Source organism: Gekko japonicus, unplaced genomic scaffold (assembly GCF_001447785.1).
Source record: "Gekko japonicus isolate JY-2015 unplaced genomic scaffold, Gekko_japonicus_V1.1 scaffold1611, whole genome shotgun sequence".
Lineage (NCBI taxonomy): Eukaryota > Metazoa > Chordata > Lepidosauria > Squamata > Gekkonidae > Gekko > Gekko japonicus.
In genome coordinates, this window is record NW_015175407.1 from 248,809 (window position 1) to 276,647 (window position 27,839).

Genomic DNA, 27,839 nt, shown 5'->3' on the forward strand with positions numbered 1-27,839 from the left:
TATTATAGAGCAGCAGCCCTGGTATGGATCGAAGAATGGATTACACTAGAAGATAAGAGATTTTTGAAAATTGAAGGCCATGATCTACTGTTAGGATGGAATGCTTTTTTGTGGTATGAAAAAGCAGGCTCACAAAAATACTTCAAGCAGCATTGGCTGAGAGCAGCACTACTAAAGGTCTGGGACTCTATACACAAAAACTTTTATACCAAAAGATCGAGATTAATAATACCTTTAGAGGCATTTACTTTACCAAACGTTTACGCAGGAGAAGAACCGTTAAGATACCAGGACATTTTGGACAAAAAAGATAACCTTAAATTACCAGAACAGCTATCCTGGTGGAAGAAAGCACAATTGGAATCGATATATTTAAAGGACAAGACGCTAGGATTTAATAATAAAACAACTGAGTTGGAAGAAACTATATTAACAGCAGAAAATAAAGTGATAAAGAAATTATATAAGATTTTATTAGATGATGTGATGACAGATGAAATGGTGAAAAAAAATATGATTGCATGGGCCCAGAACATTGGACATAATATTAACTGAGAGGAGTGGGAGCAGATTTGGTTGAAAAACATTAAATTGACTAATGCTGTATCATATAAAGAGAATATGTATAAGATGTTTTATAGATGGTATATTATACCAGATAGACTAGCTAAACAAAACGCTAATTCCTCAGATAAATGTTGGAAATGTAAGAATAAGACTGGTTCATTTTATCATATGTGGTGGCTATGTAATGTTACAAAAAGGTTTTGGAGATGGGTACATGAAATAATGCTAAAAATAATAACCAAGGTCCCATTTACTCCAGAGATATTGTTACTGAATATATTTCCGAAAGACTTTGATAAAGTAGATAGGTATTTGATTGTTCACTTGTCAACAGCTGCAAGGATTTTATATGCTAAATATTGGAAAACAATGGAGATTCCAACGAAACAAGAATATGTGAATAAGCTGTTTGAAACGGCTGAGAATGACAAATTGACATTGGAGATGAGAGCTGGAACAGAATGGACTTGGAAAGACTTGGAAGAGATTTTATGACTGGTATAATATAAGCATAATAACTTGATGGAAATTTGAGAACGCAGAAAAGATAAAGCTAGTAAAATAGACAATGAGATTAGAAATGTAACAAATAGATAATTGAAGAATAGAATATGGAATAAGCTTCCTGTTATATGTTCTATGTTTGTTAGTGGTAGTTATATGTTGTTTGTTTTCATGTATGTTTGTAGTGTATAATGAAAAGAAAAAATAATAAAAGTGTACCTTCGGGTATTTTAAAAAAGAAAGAAAGAAAGACAAAGGCAAAGAGAGAGAGAGAGAGAGAGAGAGAGAATACAGGGGGTTTATTATGTTCTATGTTTGTTAGTGGTAGTTATATGTTGTTTGTTTTCATGTATGTTTGTAGTGTATAATGAAAAGAAAAAATAATAAAAGTGTACCTTCGGGTATTTTAAAAAAGAAAGAAAGAAAGACAAAGGCAAAAAGAGAGAGAGAGAGAGAGAGAGAGAATACAGGGGGTTTATCTTCCAGGCTGTCAATTTTAACTGAGGAACGTTGTTGTAATGTACACGGCCATCGGACGCAAGCAGAAGGTCAGGAGCCGGCGGGAATAAGTGGGGACGGTCGCTCATAAGATGGAGCAGAAAAGGGAACCAAATCTGTCTCGGCCACCAAGGTGTGATTAGGATGCAGTTTGCTTCTTCTCGAATAATTCTGTGAATCACTTTTATGAGAAGTGGAAGGGGGGGGAATAGGTATAAGGAAGTTGCGGTTCCAGTGGTAGAGTAGGCCATTGCCTAGGGATTGAGGATCTGATCCCCCCACCCCGACAGCAGAAAAACTGGCGTTTCTTGTTCAGTCTGGAGGCAAATACATCCACTGATGGGTGGCCCCAGCAAAGAAACAGAGGTTCCAAGTAACACCAATTCGGTTCCCACTTGTGGAGAGATGCTTCCCTCCTGCTGAGTTGATCGGCCTTGTCATTTAGAACTCCAGGGATATGGGCTGCAGAGAGGTGAATCCCGTGTGTTATGCACCAGTCCCAAAGGTCGACAGCAAGATGGCAAAGTTGATGAGACACACTACCATCCTGATGATTGATGTAACTCAAAGCAGTGGTGTTGTCGGTGAGAACTGCTATAGAAGTTCCCTGAACGAGTGGTTGGAAATACTGAAGAGCAAATTTTACAGCCAACAGTTCCAGGTAATTGATATGGTAATGCAGAAACTGCTGTTCCCACCTGTTGCCCACACATAGACCATTGAGGTGAGCACCCCAGCTGCCTGGAGATGCATCTGTTGTGATCGTCATCTGAGGAGGTGGAGGGCAGAAGGGAGCTCCTGCAAGCAGATTTCGAAGAAGGGTCCACCAAGTGAGAGAGTCCTGAATGACCTCAGGAGGCCGGAGGAGGGTGGACTGTGGCTGCTTTGTTGGGTTGAAAGACCTTAGAAACCACAGTTGAAGCGCTCGCATCCATAGCCTGGCAAAGAGGAGAACTGTGGTAGTTGCTGCCATCAGTCCCAGCAGACGTTGGATTGTGAAGGCTGAGACACAAGGGAGTGACTGGACTTGCAGAGAGAGGGTTTGCAGCGTTGTCACCCTATCCTTCGACAGGTAGGCTCTGCACACTACGGAATCCAGTATGGCCCCAATAAACTGAACCTTTTGAGATGGAACGAGGTGAGACTTGTTGAAGTTCACACAGAGACCCAAGGTCTGCAGCAACTGGAGCGTGGTGTGAATATTTTGCATGAGTATGGACCATGAGTGTGCCACGAGAAGCCAGTTGCCTATGTAAGGGGAAATGGTGATCCCTTGGAGGCGCAGAAAAGCTACCACTACCACCATGGCTTTTGTGAACACCCTGGGAGCGGTGGAGAGGCCGAAGGGAAGGACCCTGTATTGGAAGTGTTGGTGCCCGATAGCGAAATGAAGATATTGACGGTGGGCAGGATGAATATTTAAATGGAAATAGGCATCCTGGAGATCCAACGAAGCCATCCACACGCCTCTTCGGAGTAGAGAAAGAATGTTCTGGAGGGAAACCATCTGGAACTTCCGGTAAACGATAAAGGCATTCAGAGCTCTCAAGTCCATTATTGGTCTGATCCCACCATCTTTTTTGGGAACAGTGAAGTACCGGGAATAAAAGCTGTGACCTCGAGATGGAAGAGGCACTGGTTCTATGGCATTTTTGCTCAGCAGCACCGCGATCTCCTGAAGAAGAGCGGGAGATGGTGGAGTAGTGATGAAAAATGGTACTGGAGGACTCTGAAGAAATTCTATCGAATACCCCTGAGAAAGGATGGAAAGGAACCAAGAGTCTGTTGTTATGCATCTCCAGGCCGGAAAAAAATTGGTAAAGGCAGGTATACCCAACATGGGATTGGAACAAGGGCAAACGGAATGTAGGGAAGTCAAAGGCCCTATTCTTGTGCCTTGGGAACTTTTGAACGGTTGGAAGACTGCCCAGAACCATATGTGGCTTTGGCAGAATACTGCAGATGATTTCCCACCAGGGAGGTGCGGGGACGCCAAGAGTGATCTGGAGACTGGTGGGAGTATGGACGTTTCGACCAGGAACACGACCATGATTTAGATTTGTATGGCCTTGATGAGAACGACACTCCTAAAGTGCAAGACGCCTTGATGCTCTTATCTATGTCTTGTAAAACCGCATCCGTAGTCAAGTGGAATGACCGATGTATGACCGTGTATCTTGCTGAAGAGCTATTGTGCGGAGCCAAGCATGGCGGTGTAACGCAATGGCCGAAGTCATGGTTTTAGAAAAAGTCTCCAACGAATGTTTGGATGTATTTATCAGTTGTTTAGCTAATAGCAAGCCCTCCTTCTGGACCTTACAAGCTCCTTGATGCTTGTCATCAGGCAGGGAAGCAAAATCGCTCATTTGTTCCCAAAGAGCATATTGATACATGGCCATGCAAGCCAGATGGTGGTTTTCATACCCAGAGCCCCGGCCAAATAGAGGCGTCTTCCAAAAGAGGCCAACTTTTTCCCTTCCTGATCGGCAGGTGTGGAATGCAATCGCTTACTTTTGGAGGAAGATGTCACTACCACTGAGTTCTGCTTCGGATGTATAAAAGGGAATTCAGCCCCTGCATCCTGCAGTTTATACATGTGATCAAGCCTTCGAGATGACACTGGACCCAGGATAATTGCAACAAGACCGTGGACATGGGCAAAGTAATCGCTGTCGAAGTGTCGAGTTGCACCATGTCTAAGACGGCATCCGACACCGATAGTTGAGGCTGAACAACCGTCAGACCAAGGGTTCTCTTAACTAGGTCACCATAAGAGGTTAGGTCCTCCAAGGGAGAAATGGGTAGATCATCAGAAACCTTTGGTTTTGGCGAGGGATCCGCAGGAGAGCTATGGGTATCAGAAACCACTCTATCAGATTCGAAGTCAGAAGAGGCCTCAATCGGAATGGGCTCGGAGGTATCATGAGCAAGTTGCGGAGGGTCAGTCGGAGGCAGTATCGGTGTCGACAGCCCACACAATATAGGTCAATGTCGGGGAGACGAACGATCTGGAGAGGTCAGTCTTGGGGGCTTCAATGCCGATGGAGAATGGCTGGAGCGGCGTGTGCGGGGCAAGCCGGTGTGTACTGGAGATGACCTGCGATTGTAATCCGTCTGCCTTGCTGGGGTTAACCAGGGGAGCAATGAAGGCAGAGGAAATGCACCATATAGGTATTGAAAATTTAGCTGATCCCATGGAACCATGTGCGGCGGAGGCGGAAGGAAACGCTGAGTTGCAGACTGGGAAGGTGAGTAGCTTCGGCGTGGAAAGCAGCTATCATGCCAATAGGAAGGGCTATGTCACTCAGTCCTGAAGGCGTACCGATGCCAATGGCCTGGATCCATAGGCGATCTGGACTGACCACTAATGAAGTAGAATGGGAATGAGACCTCGTCTTACAAGATTAATATTGCAGAATATTATCATCTGGCTCCAATGCTGATGCCGAAAGCAGGCGTTCGATCGACACAGGATACGACACCGGAGGGTTCACCTGCCGAATTGGAGAGTCGAGGAGTTGGATTGGCGGAATATTCGTGACTTTCGGCAGAACCAGTGCCAGTGTTCTCAGTGAGGCTGGGATCGGATGTGTAGACTGAGTGGTATGCGTGGGGACCGATGATCCAACCTTGCTGCTCTCTTTAAGGGACTTATGACTGCCCTTAGCAGAGCTTTTATGTGCCTTCTCTGGCTTGTCTTTTTTCTTCTTTTTAGCAGGCATAGAGGACGCCGACTGAGCCGTAGAGGCGGTACGCTTCAACGTCGATGGACCGATGTTGGAGGTTGATGTAGATGCGATCGGTGCCGAAGACAGGGGGAGTGCCGAAGTTGCCGCAGAATCCATTTTTCCCACCAAAATCGTGGAAGGCACAGCTGTTGGTGTTAGGGCGGACTCTAAGAGAGTGACGCAGAGTCTTGCAGCTCAGTTTTTACGAGTTTGATTAGAAAACCTCGAGCAATGAGGACAAGAGTCCGGGCAATGGGCTTCTCCCAAACAGAGGACACACAAAAAATGTCCGTCAGGAGGTACAAGCTTGCTGCCACAGTTCAAGCACCTCTTAAAAAATCCCCAACGTTTAGCCATAAACAAAAGTCCTCAGACCAAGAGACAGCAAGAGAGGGGGGGGGCAACGGCAACTGAGGGAAAAATAAAATCCTTAAAAAAAATTTTTTTTAGTAGAAACAATGAAGAGGGATGAACAAAGGAAGTATACGAAGAAAAGACTAAGGTTTTTCTCCAAAAAGAGTACGCTGAGGTAAATCTCACTGACCGACAAAAAAAATGCTGTTAACAGCGCGATGGTCAGAAGAGAACTGGCGGGATCTCCATGCCCTGCCCCTTGGGCATGCATGGTGGGGTTCCTGCGCATGCCAAGGAGCAAGGGCGCGAAAATCCTTTTTAGCTCTGGTAAACCACCGATGAGATCAGCGCAGGTGCACTGGATCTCATAGGTGTGATGCACAGAGACCATGGAGAAGATAAGTAGTGCTAACGTTGGCATGTTCACTGGGTGGCAGTACCGTAATGCCCTTAATACCTTTGGGTTTTCTTCTTTGTACACTCTGACCACAAGATTCCTTCTAATAAGCGGACTTTTCCATTAGTAGTAAAGTGGGTTTTTTAAAACGGTACGGACCCAAGAAGGCTATGCCATGTACTGCCGTCAAATTTGCAGACCAGAGAATGCTCAAAACAAAACAAATTGCACCTTAAAGGTTCTTAGAGTCAAACAATTAATCTGCAGCGCACTGTGGGGTAGTCTTCTGATGTTCTATCTACAAAGTTTAGTATCCCTTCACAGTTATTACACATGCAGCACATGCAGCAAATTTCATAGCCCTGGTTATAACTGCTTCCAACTAAGCTGCAATGGTAGATTGGCTTTTATAATTGAGAAAGCCTCAGCTTCAGAAGTAAGAAGTAAGGAATCTAAGGTACTAAAAGCTAAGCAACCTCTTTTATATCAAGCAGATAGGCTATTCCTTAGGCTGGTGGTAAGGAATGGCTGAGCTAGGACAAAATATATGTGCTGTTGAACTGGCATCCTACAGTAATCCCCCCACCACCACCCCAAATTAAGTTTCCTTACATAGGAGTAACATTTCAAAAGGGCATTTAGGCATTGCTGAAGCACCATTAAGAGCCAACCCCCTGCTGCCTGCCTGAAAAGCATGTCTACAGTCTGGGACCTCCTGACCTTACTTTTGACAGGAAATTGGGCAAATTCAAACCTCCATGATTTACTCAAGTCTTTCAGACTTCTGTTGAAGAACAGCACAGAATACAGGTAATTAACTCAACAGCAGCCTAATTAAATTTCTATTATGGAAACAGGGCATTAAATTGATCATGACATCGGGAAGGTTCCTTCAAATAACAGAGAAACTAGTAGAGCCAGAAAACATTCATTTCATGCTGGAAACTCATCTGAATGTCTGCCCTCCAAAAAAGAGAGGAGGAGGAGAGCAACTAGCACTTGCTCTATAATTATTCATCACTTCCTTTGACACAGTGCAGACACTTTGCTAAGGCAATCCTACCCTCCCCCACCCAGCCAGCCCTATCCTCAACCAGGTAATATTCATTACAAGGAGCCATAGTAATTAACCCAAGATTGACAGGCTGTTCATTGTGAATCAGTTTTATATGCAAGCCATATCAAGCTGCAAGTGCCAACTATGCAACAGTGAACTCACAAGGCCTTCCTGGCTGTTTGACAGCAGTCTCTTTTCCGCAGACAGCAAAAGAAGCCAAGGCAGCGGAATCCAACCAGAGTGGGAGGTTTGGAAAGTGGGCTAACTTTGGTGTGATGTTCCTTTTTAAAAAATCTTCAGAAGAAGCAACTCACTTGTGTCAGACTGCCATTCGCAAGAACTAAAAAAAAAGGTTTCCATTTGCTACTGAAGAATTTATTTCCTTTGCTTCAGAGTATTTGAAAAATTATTTTGTTACTTTGCTGCTTTCAGCATGAATCCACTAGAATGAAGTACTGAGCATGTGGATGTGTTTCCCATGAATAATTCTGTAAAGAAGACCGTAAATGTCCAATACAGATGGCTAAGGAGGAACTACGTACCAGCAGTGTATACATAATATTAAGAACACCATCAGGAGGGTTAGCAACATTCAGGTGGTGGCTGGTGATCTCCCAGAATAATAACTGGTCTCCAGGTAAAGAAAGTGACTATTTTTGGAAGGTGGATTCTATGGCATTACACCATGCTGAGGTTCTTCCCCTCCCCCGACTCGTCCCTGATATCTCCAGGAATTTCCCAACCTGGAGCTGGCAACCCTATGTTGGGTGGAATAAACCCACAACAGACAGCAAATGAGAAAGAAGGCCTGTGATAACACAGCAGACCAATATTTCTCACAACAGACCTTTTTGGAACTGGAGTACCCACCTGATGAAGTCAAGAAACAGATTAACAAAGCCAGAATGGTACCCAGAGAAAACCTGTTGCAAGACAGGCTGCAGAGAGACAATAACAGAACACCACTAGTGGTCACATACAGCTCTCAACTCAAAACAATTCAATGCATCATCAGCAACTTACAACCTCTACTGAATAATGACAATACAATACAAGAACTCACAATACAAGAACTCGTAGGCACTCAATGAAATTGCTGAACAGTCGGGTTAGAAAAGATAAAAGGAAGTACTTCTTCACCCAAAGAGTGATTAACACATGGAATTCACTACCACAGGAGGTGGCGGCAGCTACAAGCATGAATGGACGGTTTCAAGGGAATTAGATAAACATATGGAGCAGAGGTCCATCAGTGGCTATTAGCCACAAGGTATAGATAGGAACTCTCAGTCTGGGGCAAGTGATGCACTGTATTCTTGGCTCTTGGGGGGGCAACAGTGGGAGGGCTTCTAGTGTCCTGGCCCCACTGCTGGACCTCCTGATGACACCTGGTATTTTTGGCCACTGTGTGACAGAGTGTTGGACTGGATGGGCCACTGGCCTGATCCAACACTGGCTTCTCTTATGTTCTCTTTCACAAGTATTAGGGAGGGGCAAACATTTTCTTGCACACAGACAGTCCCCCGATCTCAAACAACTCCTCGCCAACAATAATACAACATCTAATTTGAACATGGACACAGGTACCAGAGCTTGCAATAGACCCAGATGTCAACTGTGCTGCCACAAACACCCAGACAACACAATCACTGGACCTAACAACATCAACTACACCACCTCAGGCTCATTCACGTGCTCATCTTATAACACTGTATAGGCCATTAGATGCCCTTCAGTTCTCTACAAAGGATAAATGGACAAAAATCTGCTCTGCCCTCCCTTCTGCTGTACTTGAAGGACAATACAAGAATATTCGTATCACAGATAGGCTTTGTACCTGCCCTTTAAGGGAGGCAGAGACTACAGAGCGCATGTTTTTTATATGCCCGTAGTATAAAATGGCATGTAATAAGATTATCACTCTATTGATTGAAAAAAATCTGGCCCTTTCTGGAAAAGCTAGACTTACTTTTTTTTCTATCTGATAGAAGTCCCAAGATCACCTACCAAGTAGCCAGTTTCTGTATGGCGATACTCAGACTACAGAAATGTTATGGTAGTTAAGTAGTTACGGTAGTTAGACACTGGATTAAATTTTAATCTGCTTTTAATGTTTTATTGATGTATTTTAAATTTTTGGAATAATGTAAAGGTGTACTTTTTATTTTTTTGTATGAGTGGTGTAAGGACGGTAACAGTAAACTGAACTGAACTGAATCACAAAACTGAGAAACCTGTAGAAGAACAACCTTCCACAACATTCAATGGGTGACCTCAAAGTAGCTGATTTATTGCAAAGGAACTTCAAAAACAAACTAGAAAGGGAAATTCCTGAGTTGCAAGTTATTATAACACTCAGAACAATGGAATCCCCAGGACTTAACAGGGATCTTGGTTTCTTATCTCACTACATATGCCAACCTCATTCAGCCATTAAGCCATTGCACCTGTATTCTCACCAATCTCCCAGAAGGACCATACATCATCTTTATTTTATTTCTTATTTGGAATAATAGATTAGAATAGTAGATTGTAATGTAATGTATAGTGTAATGTAATTTGGAATAGTAGTTTGGTCCTTGAATCTGTTAAACATCGTCATTATGCTGTATGCTAATTTACTGCTCATCCTCTACCTATATGTATGGACTGGTAGTTTCCATTTCATTGTATCTGAAGAAGCGTGCATGCACACAAAAGCCTTGAATAAAACATTGTTGGTCTTAAAAGTGCCACTGGACTCAAGCTTTGTTCTGCTGCTTCAGACCAACATAGCTACACACCTGAATCTTTAGTTCCCAGTTATCACTTGGAATGGAAAGCTGGCAAAGTGTGTACAATTCTCACACCTGTATTTAAGACCACCTGCATTCATGTCTCAGGAGTATCCTTTTATCTGGACTATACATCGGTCTTGAGCTTGAATGTTACTCCCCTGCTGTTGGGTTCTGAAGTGATGGCCATAAAATTAGGTTTGGCTGTTCTCATGGGGGTCTTTTCCCCTCCTCGCCGCCATTTTCTTTTCAGCAGCCATCATTTTTTATTGCTGGCCATTAATCAGCCATTCTAGTAAAACCAAGTTCAATTTGAACCAGAGCTGGCTGCTATCTTTTAAAAAGCCAAGAAGAAAACAAGGTAGTATATGAAGCACAGAAGGGTATGGTAACCAAAAAGTTCTTTCTAGTACTCTATACTACTGAAATTATATTTACACCATCTAAAAAGAATAGGCCTTTTGGTTGTTTTAAATGGTAACTGTACTGTCAATGTGGTTCCAATTATAAATTACCTGATGAGAAGTAACTTGATTTATTTTGTTTTGGTCTATTATGTATGATGCATTTTACGGAATCCTTTGAGAAAGTATTTCATCATGCTTCTCATCCACAACTGGTCAAAGGACAAAACCTGAGGAGTTAATCCACTCCTTTTCTCCAGCATCAACCTCACTCAATAAAAAGCATACCTACAGCTCACCACTGAATTTTTGTCAAACTGTACCAGATGGCCGGTCCATGACATTTGCTAATTACCAATAGTGCTGTAACTGTAATCTAACCACTGTTATGCACTGATACGTTAACTTGGAAAATCACTTGAAATTGTTAATAAAACCAGAATCACACATAAACGTTTTCCCTGCTACCTGACTATCAAGTAACGATGCTTGTTTTAAACTACTTTTGCTGGCTGAAATAAATGCTTAATTTCAAATATCTTGTTCTCCTCCCTACAAGTGCTCCAAACCTCAAATATAGAGATAAAATTAAAAGTGCAACCTGAGATCATTTATGCAAAATACCATGTACATATCTACAACTTTTATTCTGAATCCAAAATATTAAGGGGCAGAGCTTCACACTGTTTTCTACCAGGAACAATATACTATGTCTGTACTATAGCTCCTTGTAAAATCAATGCCTAAGTAATGTTAACATGAAACATCTTCATATCAGAATGCAATGATTTTCTTAAATTTTAATACATTGTGTGTGTTAAAGGCCATCAAGTAACTTCTCACTTATACTGACACTATGAATTAATTAATTCCATAATGTCCTATTGCTAGACGCCTCGCTCAGGTCCTGCAAACTGAGGGTCACGGCCGTGAATCAATCCATTTCATGTTGGGTCCTCCTCTTTTCCTGCTGCCTTCAACATTTCCTAGCACTATTGTCTTTTCCAGTGACTCTTGTCTTCTCATAATGTGACCAAAGTATGATAGCCTCAGTTTAATCATTTTCGCTTCTAAGGAGAGTTCAGGATTGATTTAATCTAGAAAACCACTTATTTGTCTTTTTTATGGTCCATGGTATCCATAAAACTCTCCCCCAACACAACATTTCAAAGGAATTAACTTTCTTTCTGAGTTTTCTTTATTGTCCAACTTTCACAGCTATACATAGTAATGGGGAATGCTATGGTATGAATTATCTTAATCTTGGTCACCAGTGATGTATCCTTACACTTAAGGATTTTTTCTATTTCTTTCATGACTGATCTTCCCAGTCTCAATTTCCTTCTGATTTCTTGATTGCACTCTCCCTTTTGGTTGATGGTGAAGCCAAGGAATAGAAACCATGAACAATTTCAATTTTTCCATCGTCAAACATAAAGCTGTGTAATTCCTATTACTTTCACCTTTTTTGGTTTTGGGGGTTTTTTTGCATTTGTAAAATATGCACATTTGTGTGTGTGCATGTACCGGGAAGTTATGGCAACCTGTGGTTACTGACCCCTACTGGGGGCCTAGAGGATATTCAGAGAGGTTGCTGAATAAAGCCTGCCCCCGCCTCCCAGCTGCTGGTATTCCAAGGAGGTCTCCCATCCAAGTACTTGCCAGAGTCAACTCTGCTTAGCTTCTGAGATCTGACCAAATCAGGCTTGCCTGGGCTATCCAAGTCAGGGCATTACTTTTGTCTTCTTGATGTTCAGCTGTAATCCTGCTTTGGCACTTTCTGCTTTAACCTTCATCAGTAGTCATTTCAAGTCTTCACTGTTTTTGCCAGTAATGTGGTGTCGTCTGCATATCTCAAATGGTTAATTGTCCTTCCACCAATTTTCACTCCACCTTCATCTAAATCTAATCTAGCTTTCCTTATGACATGTTCTGCATACAGATTGAACATACATCCTTGTCTGACACTTTTGCCAAGTGGAAACCATTCTGTTTCTCCATATTCAGTCCTAACAATAACCTCTTGTTCAGAGTACAGATTGCATCAAAACAATCAGAGGCTGTTGCACACCCATTTCATTTAAAACCAACCGTAGCTTTTCATAATCCACACAGTCAAAAGCCTTGCTGTAATCTATGAAAAACAAGCTGGTTTTCTTCTGGAATTCTCTCATACGCTCCAGTAACTAACATAAATTTGCAGTATGATCTCTAGTGCCTCTTCCTTTTCTGAATCCAGCTTGAACATCTGGCATTTCTCATACCATATATGGTAACAAGTCTTTTATTATAAGATTCTGAGCACCACTTTACTCGAGTGAGAAATTAATTCAATGGTCTGATAGTTTCTGCAGTCTTTGATGTCTCCTTTTTCGGAACTGGAATGTAGATTGAGCGTTTCCAGTCTTTGGGCCATTGTTTTGTTTTACATATTTGTTGGCATACGGTTATTAAGATTTGATGGACTCAGTTTCTGTGGCTTGAAATTGCTGTATTGATATTCCATCTGTTCCTGGTAATTTGTTTCTCCCAACTATCTCAGTACAGCCTTTTCACTTTACTTTCTAAAACAGTTGGTTCATCTTCAAAAGATTCTTCTTGGAAGGAGCCTGTCATCTTTCATCTTTTTTGTATAGTTCTTCAGTGTATTGTTCCCATCTTTTCTTTATTTTGTCCTATTCAGTTAATCTATTTCCATGTTGATCTTTCAGCATGCCTAACCATGCTTTAAATTTCCCTTTGATTTTTTTGGATTTGTGGAACAGACTGTCTCTTGTTCTTCCTTTTTTGATGTTCTCTTCTATTTATTTACACTGGTTATTATAATAGTTCTCTTTGTTTTTATGCGTAAGTAGCTGGAATGCTGCATTTAGACTTCTAATTCTATTTCTGTCACCTTTTACTTTTGCTTCTCATCTCTTTAGCAATTTTTAAAGTTTTGTCAGTCATCCATTGAAACTTTTCCTTTCTTTTGACTACAGGAATAATCTTTGCACATTCTTCCTTGATAATATCTCTGGTTTCAGCCCACAGTTCTTCTGGTAAATGTTCACTTGACCTTAGCAATGCAAACCTGTTCCTTACATGGTCTTTAAACTCCAAGAACATTGTTTAGATTGTGTTTTGGCACTATGAATGTTTTGGGTTTTTTTCCAGCTTTATTCTAATTTTTGATATTAGCAATTCATGGTTTGAACTACAGTCAGCTCCTGGTTTTATTTTAGCAGAGAGAATAGAGCTTCTCCATCTTCTTTTGCTTATGTAATCTACTTGACTTCTATATTGGCCATCTGGTGATGTCCATGTATACAATGATCTCATTGGTTGCCTAAAACATGTGTTCACAATGAATAAATTGTTGACAGCTTTCATGGTGGGAGTTCATTAGCTGTTGTAGATTTTCCAAGTTGTATGGTCGTGGTCTTGGCAATGAACAAATTGTTGTCTTCACATAATTCTGTGAGTCACTCACATGTTTCATTTCATGCTCCTAGCCCAAATCTTCCAACAATATTTGATTCAGCTTTGTTTCCTACTTTTGCATCACAATCACCTATGATTATCAGCACATCTTGTTTAGGTGTGTGATCAATTTCTTCCTGGACACTTGCATAAAAGCTTTCAGTTTCTTCCTCATCAGCACCTGTAGTTGGGGCATAAACTTGAATGATGCTTATGTTCATAGGCTTTCCATGAAGTCTAATTGATATTATTTGGTCAGACTTTGCATTATAGCCCCTGATTGCTTGTGCTACATCTTATCTCAGTATTAGAGCAACTCCATTTCTTCTTCGTTTCTCATTTCCAGAGTAAAATGCTTTGTAATTTTCTGACTGAAAATTCCCAAATCTTTACTCCAGTCATTCCCAGGATTGTAATACTTAAACATTCCATTTCTTGTTTTACAATTTCAATCTTACCTTGATTCATACTTCTCACACTCCATGTTCCTATTATATGCATCAAACAGCTTTGGACTTTACTTTTGCATTCATTAACATCAACAACTGAATGCCCTTGTGGCTTTAGTCCAGTTATATCATTAAGAATAGTGCTATTCGTAGTTGTCCTTAGTTCTTCACCAGTAGCTGATTGAGTTCTATTTGACTTTGGGGTCCCATCTTCCAGCACTATATCTTTTTTCATTTTGGATTGTCTCATCATAAGGTTTTTGGGGTAACAGATGATCAGAAGTGGTTTATCACTGCTTTCTTCTGTGCAGTACTAATGCACAGTGCTAACCAGGGTTAGCTGAAGAGGCTCTGCCATTGTCTATGAGATTCTCTGCCAATGTCACCTTCCGCTACTACTGCTGCTGCCCAGGAGCTATCCTTCAAGGATTCCTACATCTCCATCGCCCCTGTCCATTCTCTTCTGCTGATATGGCAGTTGATCCCTGAAGGGGGTGGATACATCTTAGTCTGGTGTCTCAGCTGTGACCGTTCCACCTTGAATAACTCTGCTAGGAGCTTCTTGACACAGTCTAACCTCCTTATGGTATTGTTCTCAGCTTTGCTGGCTCACAGAACCCCCTCACCACATTAAGGTGTGCGTCCAATACTTTTTATTGTAGATCAGATCCCATTAACAGTTTCTCCTGACTCTTTCTGAAAAGCTATACAATGTCCAAAGTTCACCACTCTGCACAAATGGAATTAAATTATATGGCATAATGTATAGCATGTCTTGAACATGATTCTGTATCATGAAAAAAAATCAGAGTTTCTTAGTGAAGTTCAACTATTTCTATAACACTTCAACAAAGTCACTCCCAAGTCCTTATGTACCTTATTAAGGCTAGTAGTTAAATTTCGCAGCCCACAAAGGAATTGTACATTAGACTACTCTGATATATCTCATTGTGCATTTTTTTTCTAGCCAGTCTGCCCTTATATACCAGTGGCTATTTCCAGACAGATGCCACGAAGCAGCCAAGGACACAATATGCATAGAAGCAGGCTTCTACACCCATATCCATAGCTGCGAAACCATGCCCACATCTAGATGTTCCTCATAGGGCTCACGCTTCTGATCCAGCAGCTGGAGCATTTGCATGAAGCCCTTTTTTAAAAGCTCACCTCTTGGTGGACAGTTGTTTGGGAGTGAAAACAGACAGGTGAGTTTCAGACACCAGTCTCTCCCTCTGCAAAACAGCTGAGAAGTGAGATTTTAACTACTAAAGAATGGCTCTCTGTGTGCTCCTTTAGATAAGAGAGTTTTCCAAAAGCACTGATTCAACATACACGACAAGTATAACCTACAGAAAGGCCATGTCTATTTTTCCACACTCAATGGTTACTAGCCAATTTATTTCAACGCAATTTTTTATGTGATTAATTTTAGGCCATATTTATGCCAAATGTTTTTGCTTTTCAAGACACTTGTGGTCATAAAGTGTGTATCTTAAATTACATGGTCTGCAGAGGCTATAGCTGTTACTTTGCCCTATTCCTTGTGCAACACAGCCATTATAAAATATTACCTGAAAACTCTTCCAAAAAAGCCTAAGAGATTTGTTTGAAATACTACAAAATATTTTCCAACACAAGTCTGATAAGTCAAGATCATCATGGTGAGTGACAAGTTGCTTCAGCTTTTATTCTAGCTACTCTTCTCAGGGCACTACTAGCACAATATGTTGATCTAATAATATCATATTGAAATACATCACTATGACAACTAAACCCAACAAGCACAAATAAAACTACTACCTTAATAAAACACATCTCCAGTTGTTAATGCTGTAACAAAAAGTTAAATGCTGCAATCTAAGGCAAACTCCTCAGATTGGAGAACTGTATTAGAAAGAACATAGCATACTGGATTATGTTTGACATGAAACAGGAAAGTAAACAGCAGATCTTTTGAGAAATATTATTATTTCTACAAGGAACACTGGCAGATCGAAAAGGATTGCAATGAACACCAAAATCAGTTTCTTTACCAGCTACAGCAGAGGGGTGGAAATCATCTGTTACAAGGGCCGGATCTGACATAAATGTCACTTTGTTGGGCCGGGCCATGTTTGCCATAAAACATAATGCCAGGTACCGGAGATATAAACTGTATAAAGGACAGCAGCTGGTAAGCTCCATGTTGGTGAATCCTCATTGCAAGGCCTATGGACTAGGAGGGAGGTTAAAAGGAAAACCCATAAGGGCGGACTGGAGTGGTGCAGCACTGGGCAGATGCTCCCACAAATTCTACCACACAGACGAGGTTGTTCCACCATGCTGAAGCCACAATCAGAGTGGCTCTGCCCACTCCTCCCATGCAGTCACCAGTTCCCTCCCTTGCACTAGTTGTTCACAGGACGCATAAGACCCCTAGAGGCCGGTTCTGGCCCTAGGCCTTATGTTTGACACCCCTGAGCTATAGACATGAATATGGGGGCATCTTTCTGTAAATAAAACACACATGCTTCTATCTTCTTTTGGGGGGTATTTTTCGTACTTTTCATATGTGCCTGTGTGTGCATGTGAATGTGTGTGCATCTAGAAGTCATGGTGACCTCTGATGCCTGACTGTGTGGGCACCTAGAAGCTATGATGACCTCTGGTGAGTGACCCCTACTGGGGGCCTGGGGGATATCCAGAGAGATGGCTGAATAAAGCCTGCCCCCACCTCCTGCCTCTGGTATTTCAAGGAGGCCTCCCATCCAAGTACTTGCCAGAGTCGACCCTGCTTAGCTTCCGAGATGTGATGAGATCGGACTTGCCTGAGCTATCCAGGTTACAGCTTCAATCTTCCATTAAGATAGGGAGAAGTTATGCCTTCCAACTCTAAGCCTCCGATCTACTCTTACAAGCAGACTAAACTAATTTATATTTATAAACACAGTTATATTTACTTATTTAGAAAATTCATATGCCGCCGCTGCAGAGGCCTTGTTAAGAACATAGCACTTCTTCATGCCATCCTCTTCTGATAAGATAAAGACGGATCCCACAACTAATCCATAAACACTGGAGGGTTCTTGGGTGAAGGCAACCTCAAATTATCATCTATAAGAACTTAACATAATTTTATTAATGAATATTTAATACACATTTCGCTTTACTGTATTCATTTACTTATTCATTAACATACACTCTTTCTTCCCTCAAGAAGCTCAAAGCAACATAAAGATTGCTCCCAGGTAATCAGCTACCCAGGCTGCTTTACAGTGCCAGACTTTTTAAACTGCATCAGTAAAACTGCATCATCTGCCTTCATCCTATTTGCTACATTGAATGTGCACACAGCCTTTGCACTGTTTATCTGTTATTCCATTTAGTAGAGGCTCCTTTTCCTGTTTCACAGCAAGCCTGTGACCTGGCAGTCATTCACAGAGAAAATGGAGGTCTGCTGAGAAAGCACATTTATTGCTTTGGATACAGTGATTCTCTAGATGATTATTAAAATACTGTTGGTTAAACTACAATTTATGACATCCAAATTCAAAGCTCCAAAGCAGCTATGTCAAAACAGAGCCAATAATTTTGCAAATCTGTGCTTAAGTGTAGGTTTAGGAGAACTTCCTTAATACAAAATAGACAATTGTGAAATACTCCCTTGACTCTGCATGTCTTGTAGAAGTAAACCAAAACATTAACTACACAATATATTAATTACGTTCTTGTTTTTAAAAACCTAAATAGAAATGAAGGGATGCATTCCCTCACAACTGCATTGTTTTGGACATGATCCATATCTTTTATTGTTATTGGTATACAATTCCTCCTCTCAGCCAGCATTCAAGAGGAAACCTTAATTAGCAATGTTATATGTTTAATCCAAACATATATAAAACCTTTGGAATTCAAACAGCAAGGCAGATTGCAGAGTTCAAATACAAGTGGTTCAAATAGCAATATATACTTTGCAGGGCACAGGGATCTTTCAAGGCACTCTGCCTGCTGGACAGGGCTTATTCTCTTGTTACAGATCTACAGTAACACTTGTCCTCTAACATGTCATATTTTAGCTGACTCAAAGACATGGATCCTCTACCAAGCTGCAGTAGTAACAAAATCAAAACAAAATAAAAAAGAAAGGCTTTTTTTTAGTTTAAAAAAGATAACTGAGACAGAAAACTTGAGCTTCAACATTTACCACCAGAGTTCAAGCATAACAAGGATATGTTACGTTATAGGATAAAACTGCACTCATGCTGATTTATAATCTGGGATTTCTGGATTCTAAAAGTTAAATACTAGGAAGTGGGAGGAGAGTCATTTCCACTCAACTGTACACTGTTGTCATCATTATTCTAGCCTTCAACCAATAGATGTGTGACATACACACATTTTACAGTCACAGAATAGGCTGATCAACCAAACAACTAGCCTACTTTATTAACCTGTAGGCTTAACTCTTCAATTTGAAAATGTAGATATGTTGAAGTTTACAAGATGCTTACATTTCAGTCATTGTGGAGTTAAATGCTGTTAGTTAGCAGGATGTTACACTACTAGTCAATGTGGGAAAGTCTGTGGGAGTTGTTTATCCTAATTAAGTGACCTGTAACCTTCGGATTGGTCAGTTAACATCTTGTTTGTATGAAATGCTTTTGATCTTGTATGCATGTATTCAGAAGTTCATGGCTCTTTGTGTTGAACCTGTAACCCAAAGGAGTATTGCTGTAGCCATGTAACAGTTTAGAGCTAGGATGTATTCTCTGTTTATTTTTATCAGGTTTGCTTTTCAGTAAACTTATATGTTTTCTTTATAAACCTATGCAAAGTGTGTGGCTCTTGTTTTTGCACACAGTCTTTATTTAAAGGCAAAACCCCCAACAAGATATCCCTACTGAAGCTGTACCTACTTCACCCATGCATTGGATTGCACAATTAAAGGCAATTCCAGGTATGAATTTAGGAACTGGGAGATCACAGTTTCTGCCTCAGTGCTCTTACAATCATTCTGATATTAGCCCCCAGAGGTATGAATGACCACTAAGGGATCACAAACATTAATCACAGCTGGCTAATGCATTCATTGAGCTCAGAGAGTATTTGTATGTGTGTTTTTTTAAATCCCCACTGCCAGCAAGGAGTATATTTATACATGTATTTCAGAAACTAAGACATACCTTCTGTTATTTCAGCTGGGATGACCAAGAAATGGATTGTTTGGGCAAAAAGGAAACAGTGTATATGATGCTTTATACAAATTCCAGTTTGGATAATTAGAATTTGCCTCCTTGTGTTTCTTTGCAGTGTCAAATGGGTATGCAAGCCACTATGATTTCAAGAACTATACTGCATAGGTTGAATACCCCTACTAGGGGTGTGCAGGGGGAAAAAATTGGGGATTTTGGATTTGGGTATAATAAAGCTGAATTTCTTCGGTATTCCGGAATATACCGGAATACCAATACCAGTATTGTATTGGTACCCGAAAATATTTGGTATTCCCCAAAATTTCCAGCTCAATTATATCCCATGGGGCCATTGTAGACAATAGCAAAAATCTTCTAACAAGTATTCAGGGGGCTGGGAGGAAGGGGGTTTGAGGTAGGGGCACCATATTTTGTACTGTAGCTGCTGGACCCTCTCTCCAAAAGAACCTCCAAGTTTGGAAACAATTGGACCAAGGGGGTCCAATTCTAAGGGCATCCAAAGAAGGTCCCCCAATCCTCCATTGTTTCCTATGGAAGGGAATGGGAAAAAGGTAGGCAGCAGTGTCTCCCAGAGAATCTCTGCACTAGAAAGTAAGTGAGGTGTGGTGGTGTGAGGGGGCATGTTTGCAAGGCCAGCAGCAGAATCAGTGCAATGTGCCCACCCACCAGAACCAGTGCCACTGTGGCAGTCAGTGCCCAAACCCAACAGGACTCAGGTCAAATCTGAGGATCTCTGGGGGCATGTTTGCAAGGCCAACAACATCTCTAATTCTTTCTTCACTGAAAATTTGTGCTATTTTCTTTTTCTCTATTTCTTTTTCTGGGCTATTTTCTCTTCTGTTTTGCAGCCTAACGATCAAATAGCATTATGGTCATCCTTCAGTTAGCAATAATGAGTTTCTATTTTCACACAGACCAACAGAATAAACCTACATGAAACACTGCAATTACTTATTTGTCACCTAAAGCTTCTTGAACTCCATTCCTGAAAGCTCTTTTGCTAAGTTTTTTCAGAGTAGTACAATTCACTTCATTTAACAAGTATCTGTACTAGATAAAACCTATTTCACACATTACTTGGGGTATCTATGTACCTCTAGACAAAATAAACTTGCCTGAAATTGCTCAGTCAAATAGAATGCTTAAACTGCATTACAAATCAATTGCGTAGTATTTCCTCTTGGGAAAATGGGCTACATTTTATATCACTCAATAAAATAAATCTGTTCAATCAAGCAACAAACTAACATATCAATAGTTCATTCAGTGATTTTTTTAAAAAAGAGGGTCAGCTTATCGAACTAATGTAACACAAATCTAACTCCACTTACAATTGCTGGGGGATCGTTCCATTCCTCGTATGATGTAGCAGCATATGGGTAAATCCGGTCATTGATAATCTTAAGGGTTGCCAGAGCAATTGCTTTCATTGACTGAAAATAAGCTTCCCAGAACCATCTTGCCTGCAAATAAATAATAAATATCATCATACTACATCATACTACATTTACACCAGGCATCAACTACTAAAATCTGTATATGGTTTTTAAACATATTTATACACTCACAATTTCCAGCATACTCTTGCCATCAAAAAATGGTAACAATGCTGGAGTCCTGAAGACAGAAGCAGGCTTGGTTCTAATGGCTCCACAGAGTTATAAAGGTATGAAGTAACATGCTACAATGTGGGAAACAACTGAAAGGAGTCTGCATTTGTTGCCCCAGACACTGGAGGTCATAAAGGACATAGCAGACTAGATTCCTACCAAAACAGTAGTGCCAAATACAACCCGACCTTTTTATATAGTCAATGGTTCCCTATGTATAAAGTGCTGCAGAAGAGAAGTTTCAGATGGAAAGGCAGGCAATAAATAGTTAACATAAACAAATAAACTCTTGTACCACTGACACTGTGAGGTTTGGACCCACCAGTCCTGAAAAGTGATGTTTTATGCACAGAGATGCACAATATTCTGCAAAATCCTCCCTCTATACACCAATTACTTGCAATGATTATTGCTGTTTTGGTGGATATATAAGCCAGTCCGGGACTTTAGTCATGCTTGCCATCCTGTTGTTCAAGCTTTTGTGCTTTAGAGAGTGTGCGCACACATGGTGGCAGGCAATACATTTCTTTGCATAAGAATAGGTTAGCAAAGTATTTCCAAGTTATGAACTTGGCAGAAAAAGACATTCCTGTTCTAGCTCATAATAAACAATACAACAATGCTAAGTACTGACTAAAGGGTTCCAGGCAGGGAATGTGCTGCTCCAGCCAGCGTTAACTGTAGTTTAGTAAAACTGCTGTGTATCTTTAAGAGTAGTTGCACCTGGAAATTGTAGTTCTCAGTTAGGAGTCCCAGAAGCTTCCCTGACTGGCTCATTAACAGTAATTTCCTGAGCTCAGGGGCGCAAAGATAGGAGTTTTACTGTTCTTTTCTGTTTCTTTGTCCATCAGCCCTTACTGCAAGGAGAGGGGAAGCCCATCTCTTTTCTCACCACGGCTATAGAACTGACCTAGATCACAAGATGTAACTTTCCACCCAGCTATCAGCTTGATTGTGAGTAAATGATCTTCTGCATGCGTGTGAAGTTAAATAAAGATGATTTAAGTTCTCCTCAGTGGTCGTGCGTTGACTCATACCTAGAAAGTGTTGGCTTAGCGCAGCTTGCGCTGGACAGGACATCATAGAGGCCATAGCATTTGAGAATTCCAACCCTATTAGAAATTCAATGTATGATTTTGTCAACTGATGAGTCACTCTTGTCATAAAAATTTAATCCAACGTCAAGAGAAGCAATGGGTGTTTGGTAATTAATTTGTTGATTGTCTCTAATACAAAGCTGTATCAAACAGAATTTATGTCCTTGGAACTAAATTGACTCTGTAAAGTATACCCAATCCCAAAGGAAAGATGCTATGCCAATAATCATAGCTCAAGTGTTCTGGCATTACAGAAGTTCTTTTCCCAGCTTAATTGTCCTACAGAGATCTTCAACACATTTAAGTGTCCAGAAGCAGTTCAAAACCTCCCCAAGGCTCAGTATCAGCCAGGAGTATGAGAATGAATCTGTGTAGGACAGCCAGCAAATATTTTTATTTCTATTGCACCGGCTGAACACAAAATTTGCAAAGCCAGAACACAAAAAGAAAAAGCATAACATACTCAGCTGGCTAAATGCAATCTAGGTCTATCAGGTTGACTTTTCTAACTGTGAAGAAAGACTAGCACAAAAAAAATATAATCATGCTGAAATAACACAATTAAACACAACAGAGGAACTGGCTCTTGGAGCTACAGTTTTCTGGATGACATAATCAAGCAGTTGCATTGTGCTGCTGGAGGCTGTGATGCTACTGCACATAGGTCAAATTATTATTCTGCAACAGAAATAGTGATGCCTATGCTTATGAAGGGACAAGTCAAATGCAAGCCCAATGTAAATAGACTACTCTCATTCAGAAGTAGAAAATGCTCGATGCAGTTTGTGAGCAATTCTCATAGACTGGTAGGTAATAAATTCCTTCTTTTGGAGCTCAAACTCAATACATGCAGCTCAGGTGAAAAGACTACCAAGGCTGCGGTCACACGGAGCAGTAGCCACGCTACAGAGACGGAAGATAGGCGGATTTTCCAGGCGCGATCACAGCGCCACATCTCGGAAGCGTAGAGCTCCCGTGGCGAACCCAAGGCTTCCCGCTGAAGATGCGGAGTAAAAAACTAGTACCTCCGAGGTACTAGTTTCCGGAAACCGCGGGGCAAGGGCGGGCGCCTGATCGCGTTTCCGGTGGTAGGTGGTGGCATCCAGCGCCCGCCCATGTCCTGTCGCTAAAAGATTTTTTTTCCAAGTCTACATGGGATGCGCACAAGCACCCAACGACACATGCGCACACTTCGTTTAAAAACAAACAACACAGCCCCCTCCTCTTTTCCGTACCCCCCCACTCCTGCTCGAGAGGAACTCTCTGCACCGGGCAGCAGAGGGGGAGGTGCAGGGGGGGTGGCGGGAGGGCGGCCCGGCTGAAGCTCCTCCTGGAGGGGACCGGACGGAGGACACGTTGCATCCCCCCGCATTTTCCTGCCCGTGTGACCAGGTCCCAACTTCTATTTCCTTCACAAAGTTTGTTAACACATCAGCTGATCCTGCATCTGAGAACAGCTGGAAGTTCAGAGTTGAACCACCAATACTAACACTGGAGCTAAGAGGGAAGACTCACTCAGTTCACACTTTGGCAATGGTAAATATTCAGACAACACACACAAGAGGGAAGGTGTAACATGATCTAAATTTGAATCAACAACAAAAAGAACTTGGGTGCTCAGATTTGGGTTTGGCTGGTTTTATTTCAAATAAGCAGAATACACCTTAAAATTCTACAGTGATCAGATACCTTAGAGCTACTATACCATGGCTGAAACTCTGAAAATCATAACCTTGGGGGCAGTATCTGACAATGTCAATGGCTGTCTACATGGGACATATGCCAAGTCTAAAATACCTTCAGTGGCTGCCTATTGATTCCCCCCAATTCAAAGCCTGGTTATTATATTTAAAGCCTTATATTTGTTTCCCAGCTCCCTTGAGGAGGCAATTGTCAGACCTTTGCTTAAGAAACCCTCCAGAGATAAAAAGGAACTGGCCAAATAGCGCCCAGTGTCTAATCTGCCTTTCTTGGGGAAGGTAATTGAGCAAGCAATGGCCGATCAGCTCCAGGTCTTCCTGGATGAGACATATGCCCTCAACCACTTTCAGCTGGCTTCAGACCTGGCTTTGGGGCAAAGACAGCACTGGTTGCTTTGGTTGATGATCCCCGTATACATCTGGATAAAAGCATGCTGTGCTGTTGATCTATTGGCAGCCTTTGATACAGTTGATGCTTGGTCATGATTGGCCGCCTTGCTTCCCTGGGGATGAGGGGCACCGCCCTTGTTGGTTCTCCTCAATTGTCCAGGGATGCTCTTGTGAGGGTTGCTATCAGGGAGAAGAGGTCTTCTTGATGAGAACTGAATTGTGGAGTCCCACAGGGTTTAATCCTCTCTTTGATGTTAATCACAAAACTGTGACTGACTTATTTTGGCCATGTCATGTGGAAGAACTCACTAGAAAAAGCAACTATGCTTGGATTGGTTAGTGGCAAAAGGAAACCTGGCCACCAAAGAACACAATGGCTAGACACCATAAAAGTCAACACCAGCCTGTGCATGGAACAACTCAAAGAATCAGTACAAGACCAGAAAATGTGGAGAGAGCTGGCCCACAGAATAGCCAAGAGTAAAATATGACTGAATGGCTAACAGCAACAACTGATGTTATTGAACATATATATGCACCCACTTGCAGAGATCATCGAGAGGTTTGGAGATGGGTGCCATCAATATGCTGATGATACTTGAGCACTTCCTCCTGCTGTATAAGCAGCCAACTGCAGGGTTCTCGGCACTATCCCAGTGTCTGGATGCTGTAGGCCACTGGTTAAGGGGGAGTTGGCTGAAGTTGAATCTAACAGTGGTAGGGCTTCTGGAGTTGGCCCCGCTCGTGGACCTCCTGATGGCACCTGGTTTTTGGCCACTGTGTGATAACGGAGTGTTGTAGTAGATGGGACACTGGCCTGATCCAACATGGCTTCTCTTATGTTCTTATCCAAGATGGAGATCATGTGGTTGGGAAAGACTGAGCTGTTAGCTGGAGAGTCACTCCCGAGACCGTATGGTGTCCAGCTGACAGCTCTAGACACTGTAAAGAACCTCAGGGTGTGATTGGATTCTGTGCTATCATTGGATAAGCAAGTGTCCATGATAGCATGGTCAGCATTTTATCACCTATGCCAGGCCCATCAGCTGGCTCCTTATTTGTCTGGGTCAGACCTTACCACATTGATACATGCAATGGTCACCTCCAGACTGGACTGCTGTAATTCACACTATGTAAGGCTACCCTTGAAAATGTTTGAGAGACTGAAGGTAGTCCACAATGCAGCTGCCATTTGGAAGTAGCTGCACTGGCTACCAATTGGTCTCGAGATCCAACTCAAGATATTAATCAAGATATAACCTCAGTGGTCTGGGACCTTCATACCTATGGGACCGACCAGTGGTACTTACCGTGAGGGGTCCTTCTCCTCTGAGGATTGGAGGACATCTTGTGGGTGATTCCCATCTGTCACTCAGGGAGGCAGGAACAAATCAAACTTCCTGTTTCCTGTGGTGGGAGTCACCCTGGCTCAGTTTTGGTGCTCCGAAAGCAGTACTAGAAGATAATCAACTTAAGTAACAATTATCAACTTTTCATAAGACTCAAGTGAGAAAAAACTGGAACCACAAAATAACAACATAACAGGAAGGAATGCAAGAATTTCAGAGAGATATTCCCTCAGTATTAAATAAGAGTGATAACAAATGTAGAAGATGACGACCTGGGAGGGCCAAGATGTCCTCCAATCCTCAGAGGAGAAGGACCCCTCACGGTAAGTACCACTGGTCGTTCTCCCTCTGAGGTGGAGGCCATCTTGTGGGACCTCCAGGAGCAGTGTCCCTAATCTTTGGGAGGGTGGTCGTCATCAGGAGGAAGAACATTTTGCAGAACTCTCCTCCCAAAAGCTGCATCCGCTGAGGCATATATGTTAATTTTATAATGCCTTATAAAAGTCGAAATGGAAGACCAAGTAGCAGCCCTGCAGACTTCCTCAACCGATGCTCTATTGTTAAACGCTGCATTCGTAGCTGCGCTTCTTAAAGAGTGTGCCGTAATTCCCTCAGGAACTCTAAGTTTGGAAAACGTGTACGCTTGGGCTATACAAGATCTGATATTCCTACTCAGTGCAGAACTTGACATCTTTCTTCCCAAGTACGGAGAATAGATGTTCACGAACATGGCCTCCGTCTTTCGGAACGATGCCGTCTTGGCGATGTAGCATTTCAAGGCTCTTCTAACATCTAAGGTGTGCCAAAGTCTTTCTTGAGAATGACTCGGATTTGGAGAAAAGGTCGGCAGAAAAATTTCTTGAGATCTATGAAATGCTGAATTTATTTTCGGACAGAAGAGCGGGTCAATCCGTAAAACTACCTTGTCCTTGTGAAACACGCAAAGATCAGATCGAATAGACAGAGCTCCTAATTCAGAAACTCTCCTAGCTGATGTTATGGCTATTAAGAATAGAACCTTCATCCTTAAATATTTTAAGGATATTTCCTTCAGTGGCTCAAATGGACTTTTAGTCAAGGCATTAAGCACCGTATTTAAATTCCACGTAGGAAACCTGTGGTGTATTATAGGATTTTTTAGCAAGGTACCCCTAAGAAATCGTGTCACATGAGGATGTTGAGAAATCACCAGGTTGTCAAAAAGAGGCAATACTGTGACGAGAGCCGCGACTTGACGTCTCAGGGTACTAGTTCTCAGACCCTTGTCCATACCTTCTTGTAAGAAATCCAGAACGTCTCCCAGTGTTGGATGAAGAGGATCTACGTTCTTTCCCTCTGACCATTCCACAAACACCTTCCAGGTGTGATTGTATATTCTCGTAGTGGACGATCTCCTTGAAGCCAGCATGGTGTCTACTACTTGTTGACTATATCCCGATTTAATGAGTCTAGACCGCTCAACCTCCACGCGGTTAAGCGAAACCATTCTGGCTTGGGGTGTCTGATAGGTCCTTGGAACAACATATCTTCGGAGACCGGTAGAGTCAACGGAGGTAAGATTGCCATCTCTTGCAGAGACGTAAACCAAGGCCGTCTCGGCCAGTACGGAGCCACTACAATTACTTCTGCTCGGAGAATCCGAATCCTTCTCAGTAGTTTTGGTAACACTGGCAACGGCGGAAAGGCATACAGGAGACTTCTGGGCCATACCGCTGTCAAGGCGTCCGTGGCTTCTGCCTGACGGTGGTAGTAGCGTGTGAAGAATCTTGCCAGTTGGGCGTTGCTCGGTGTTGCAAACAGATCCACTGTTGGAACACCCAGATTTTGCGCTATGAGACGGAACAGCCTTTTGTTTAGAGCCCACTCGCTCTCCTGAATCTCCTGTCGACTTAGCCAGTCTGCTTGAATGTTGGCGACTCCCCTCACATGCTCTGCTTGTAAGGAAGCTAGATTGTTTTCTGCCCATTTTAGGATCTTGGACGCTTCCCTGTGCAAGGTTGTCGATCGAGAACCCCCTTGCTTGTTCAAATATGCCTTCGCCGACATATTGTCCGTGCGTACTAATACATGTTTGCCCAACAGTTGAGAGGCAAAGGATTGTATGGCCAGTCGTATTGCCCTTAACTCCAGAACGTTGATTGGCAAGGACTGTTCGTTCACGGACCACTTCCCTTGAATTGGTTGATGTTCTATTGTCGCTCCCCATCCTTCCAGACTCGCATCTGTAAATATTTGAATCTTCTCCTCGATCCAGAAATATTTCCCTTTGGATAGATTGGTACGATCGGACCACCATCGGATACTCAT

At 42.0% G+C, this 27,839-nt stretch overlaps 1 protein-coding gene across 1 annotated transcript in view; it reads right to left on the reverse strand.

Moving 5' to 3' along the window:
• Positions 1 to 27,839, reverse strand: part of EXT2 (exostosin glycosyltransferase 2) — a 125,451-nt gene that overhangs the window by 43,728 nt on the left and 53,884 nt on the right. The window contains exon 8 of the mRNA XM_015425727.1: positions 20,718 to 20,849. Coding sequence (XP_015281213.1) covers positions 20,718 to 20,849 — 132 coding nt within the window. The remainder of the gene's footprint in view (positions 1 to 20,717; positions 20,850 to 27,839) is intronic.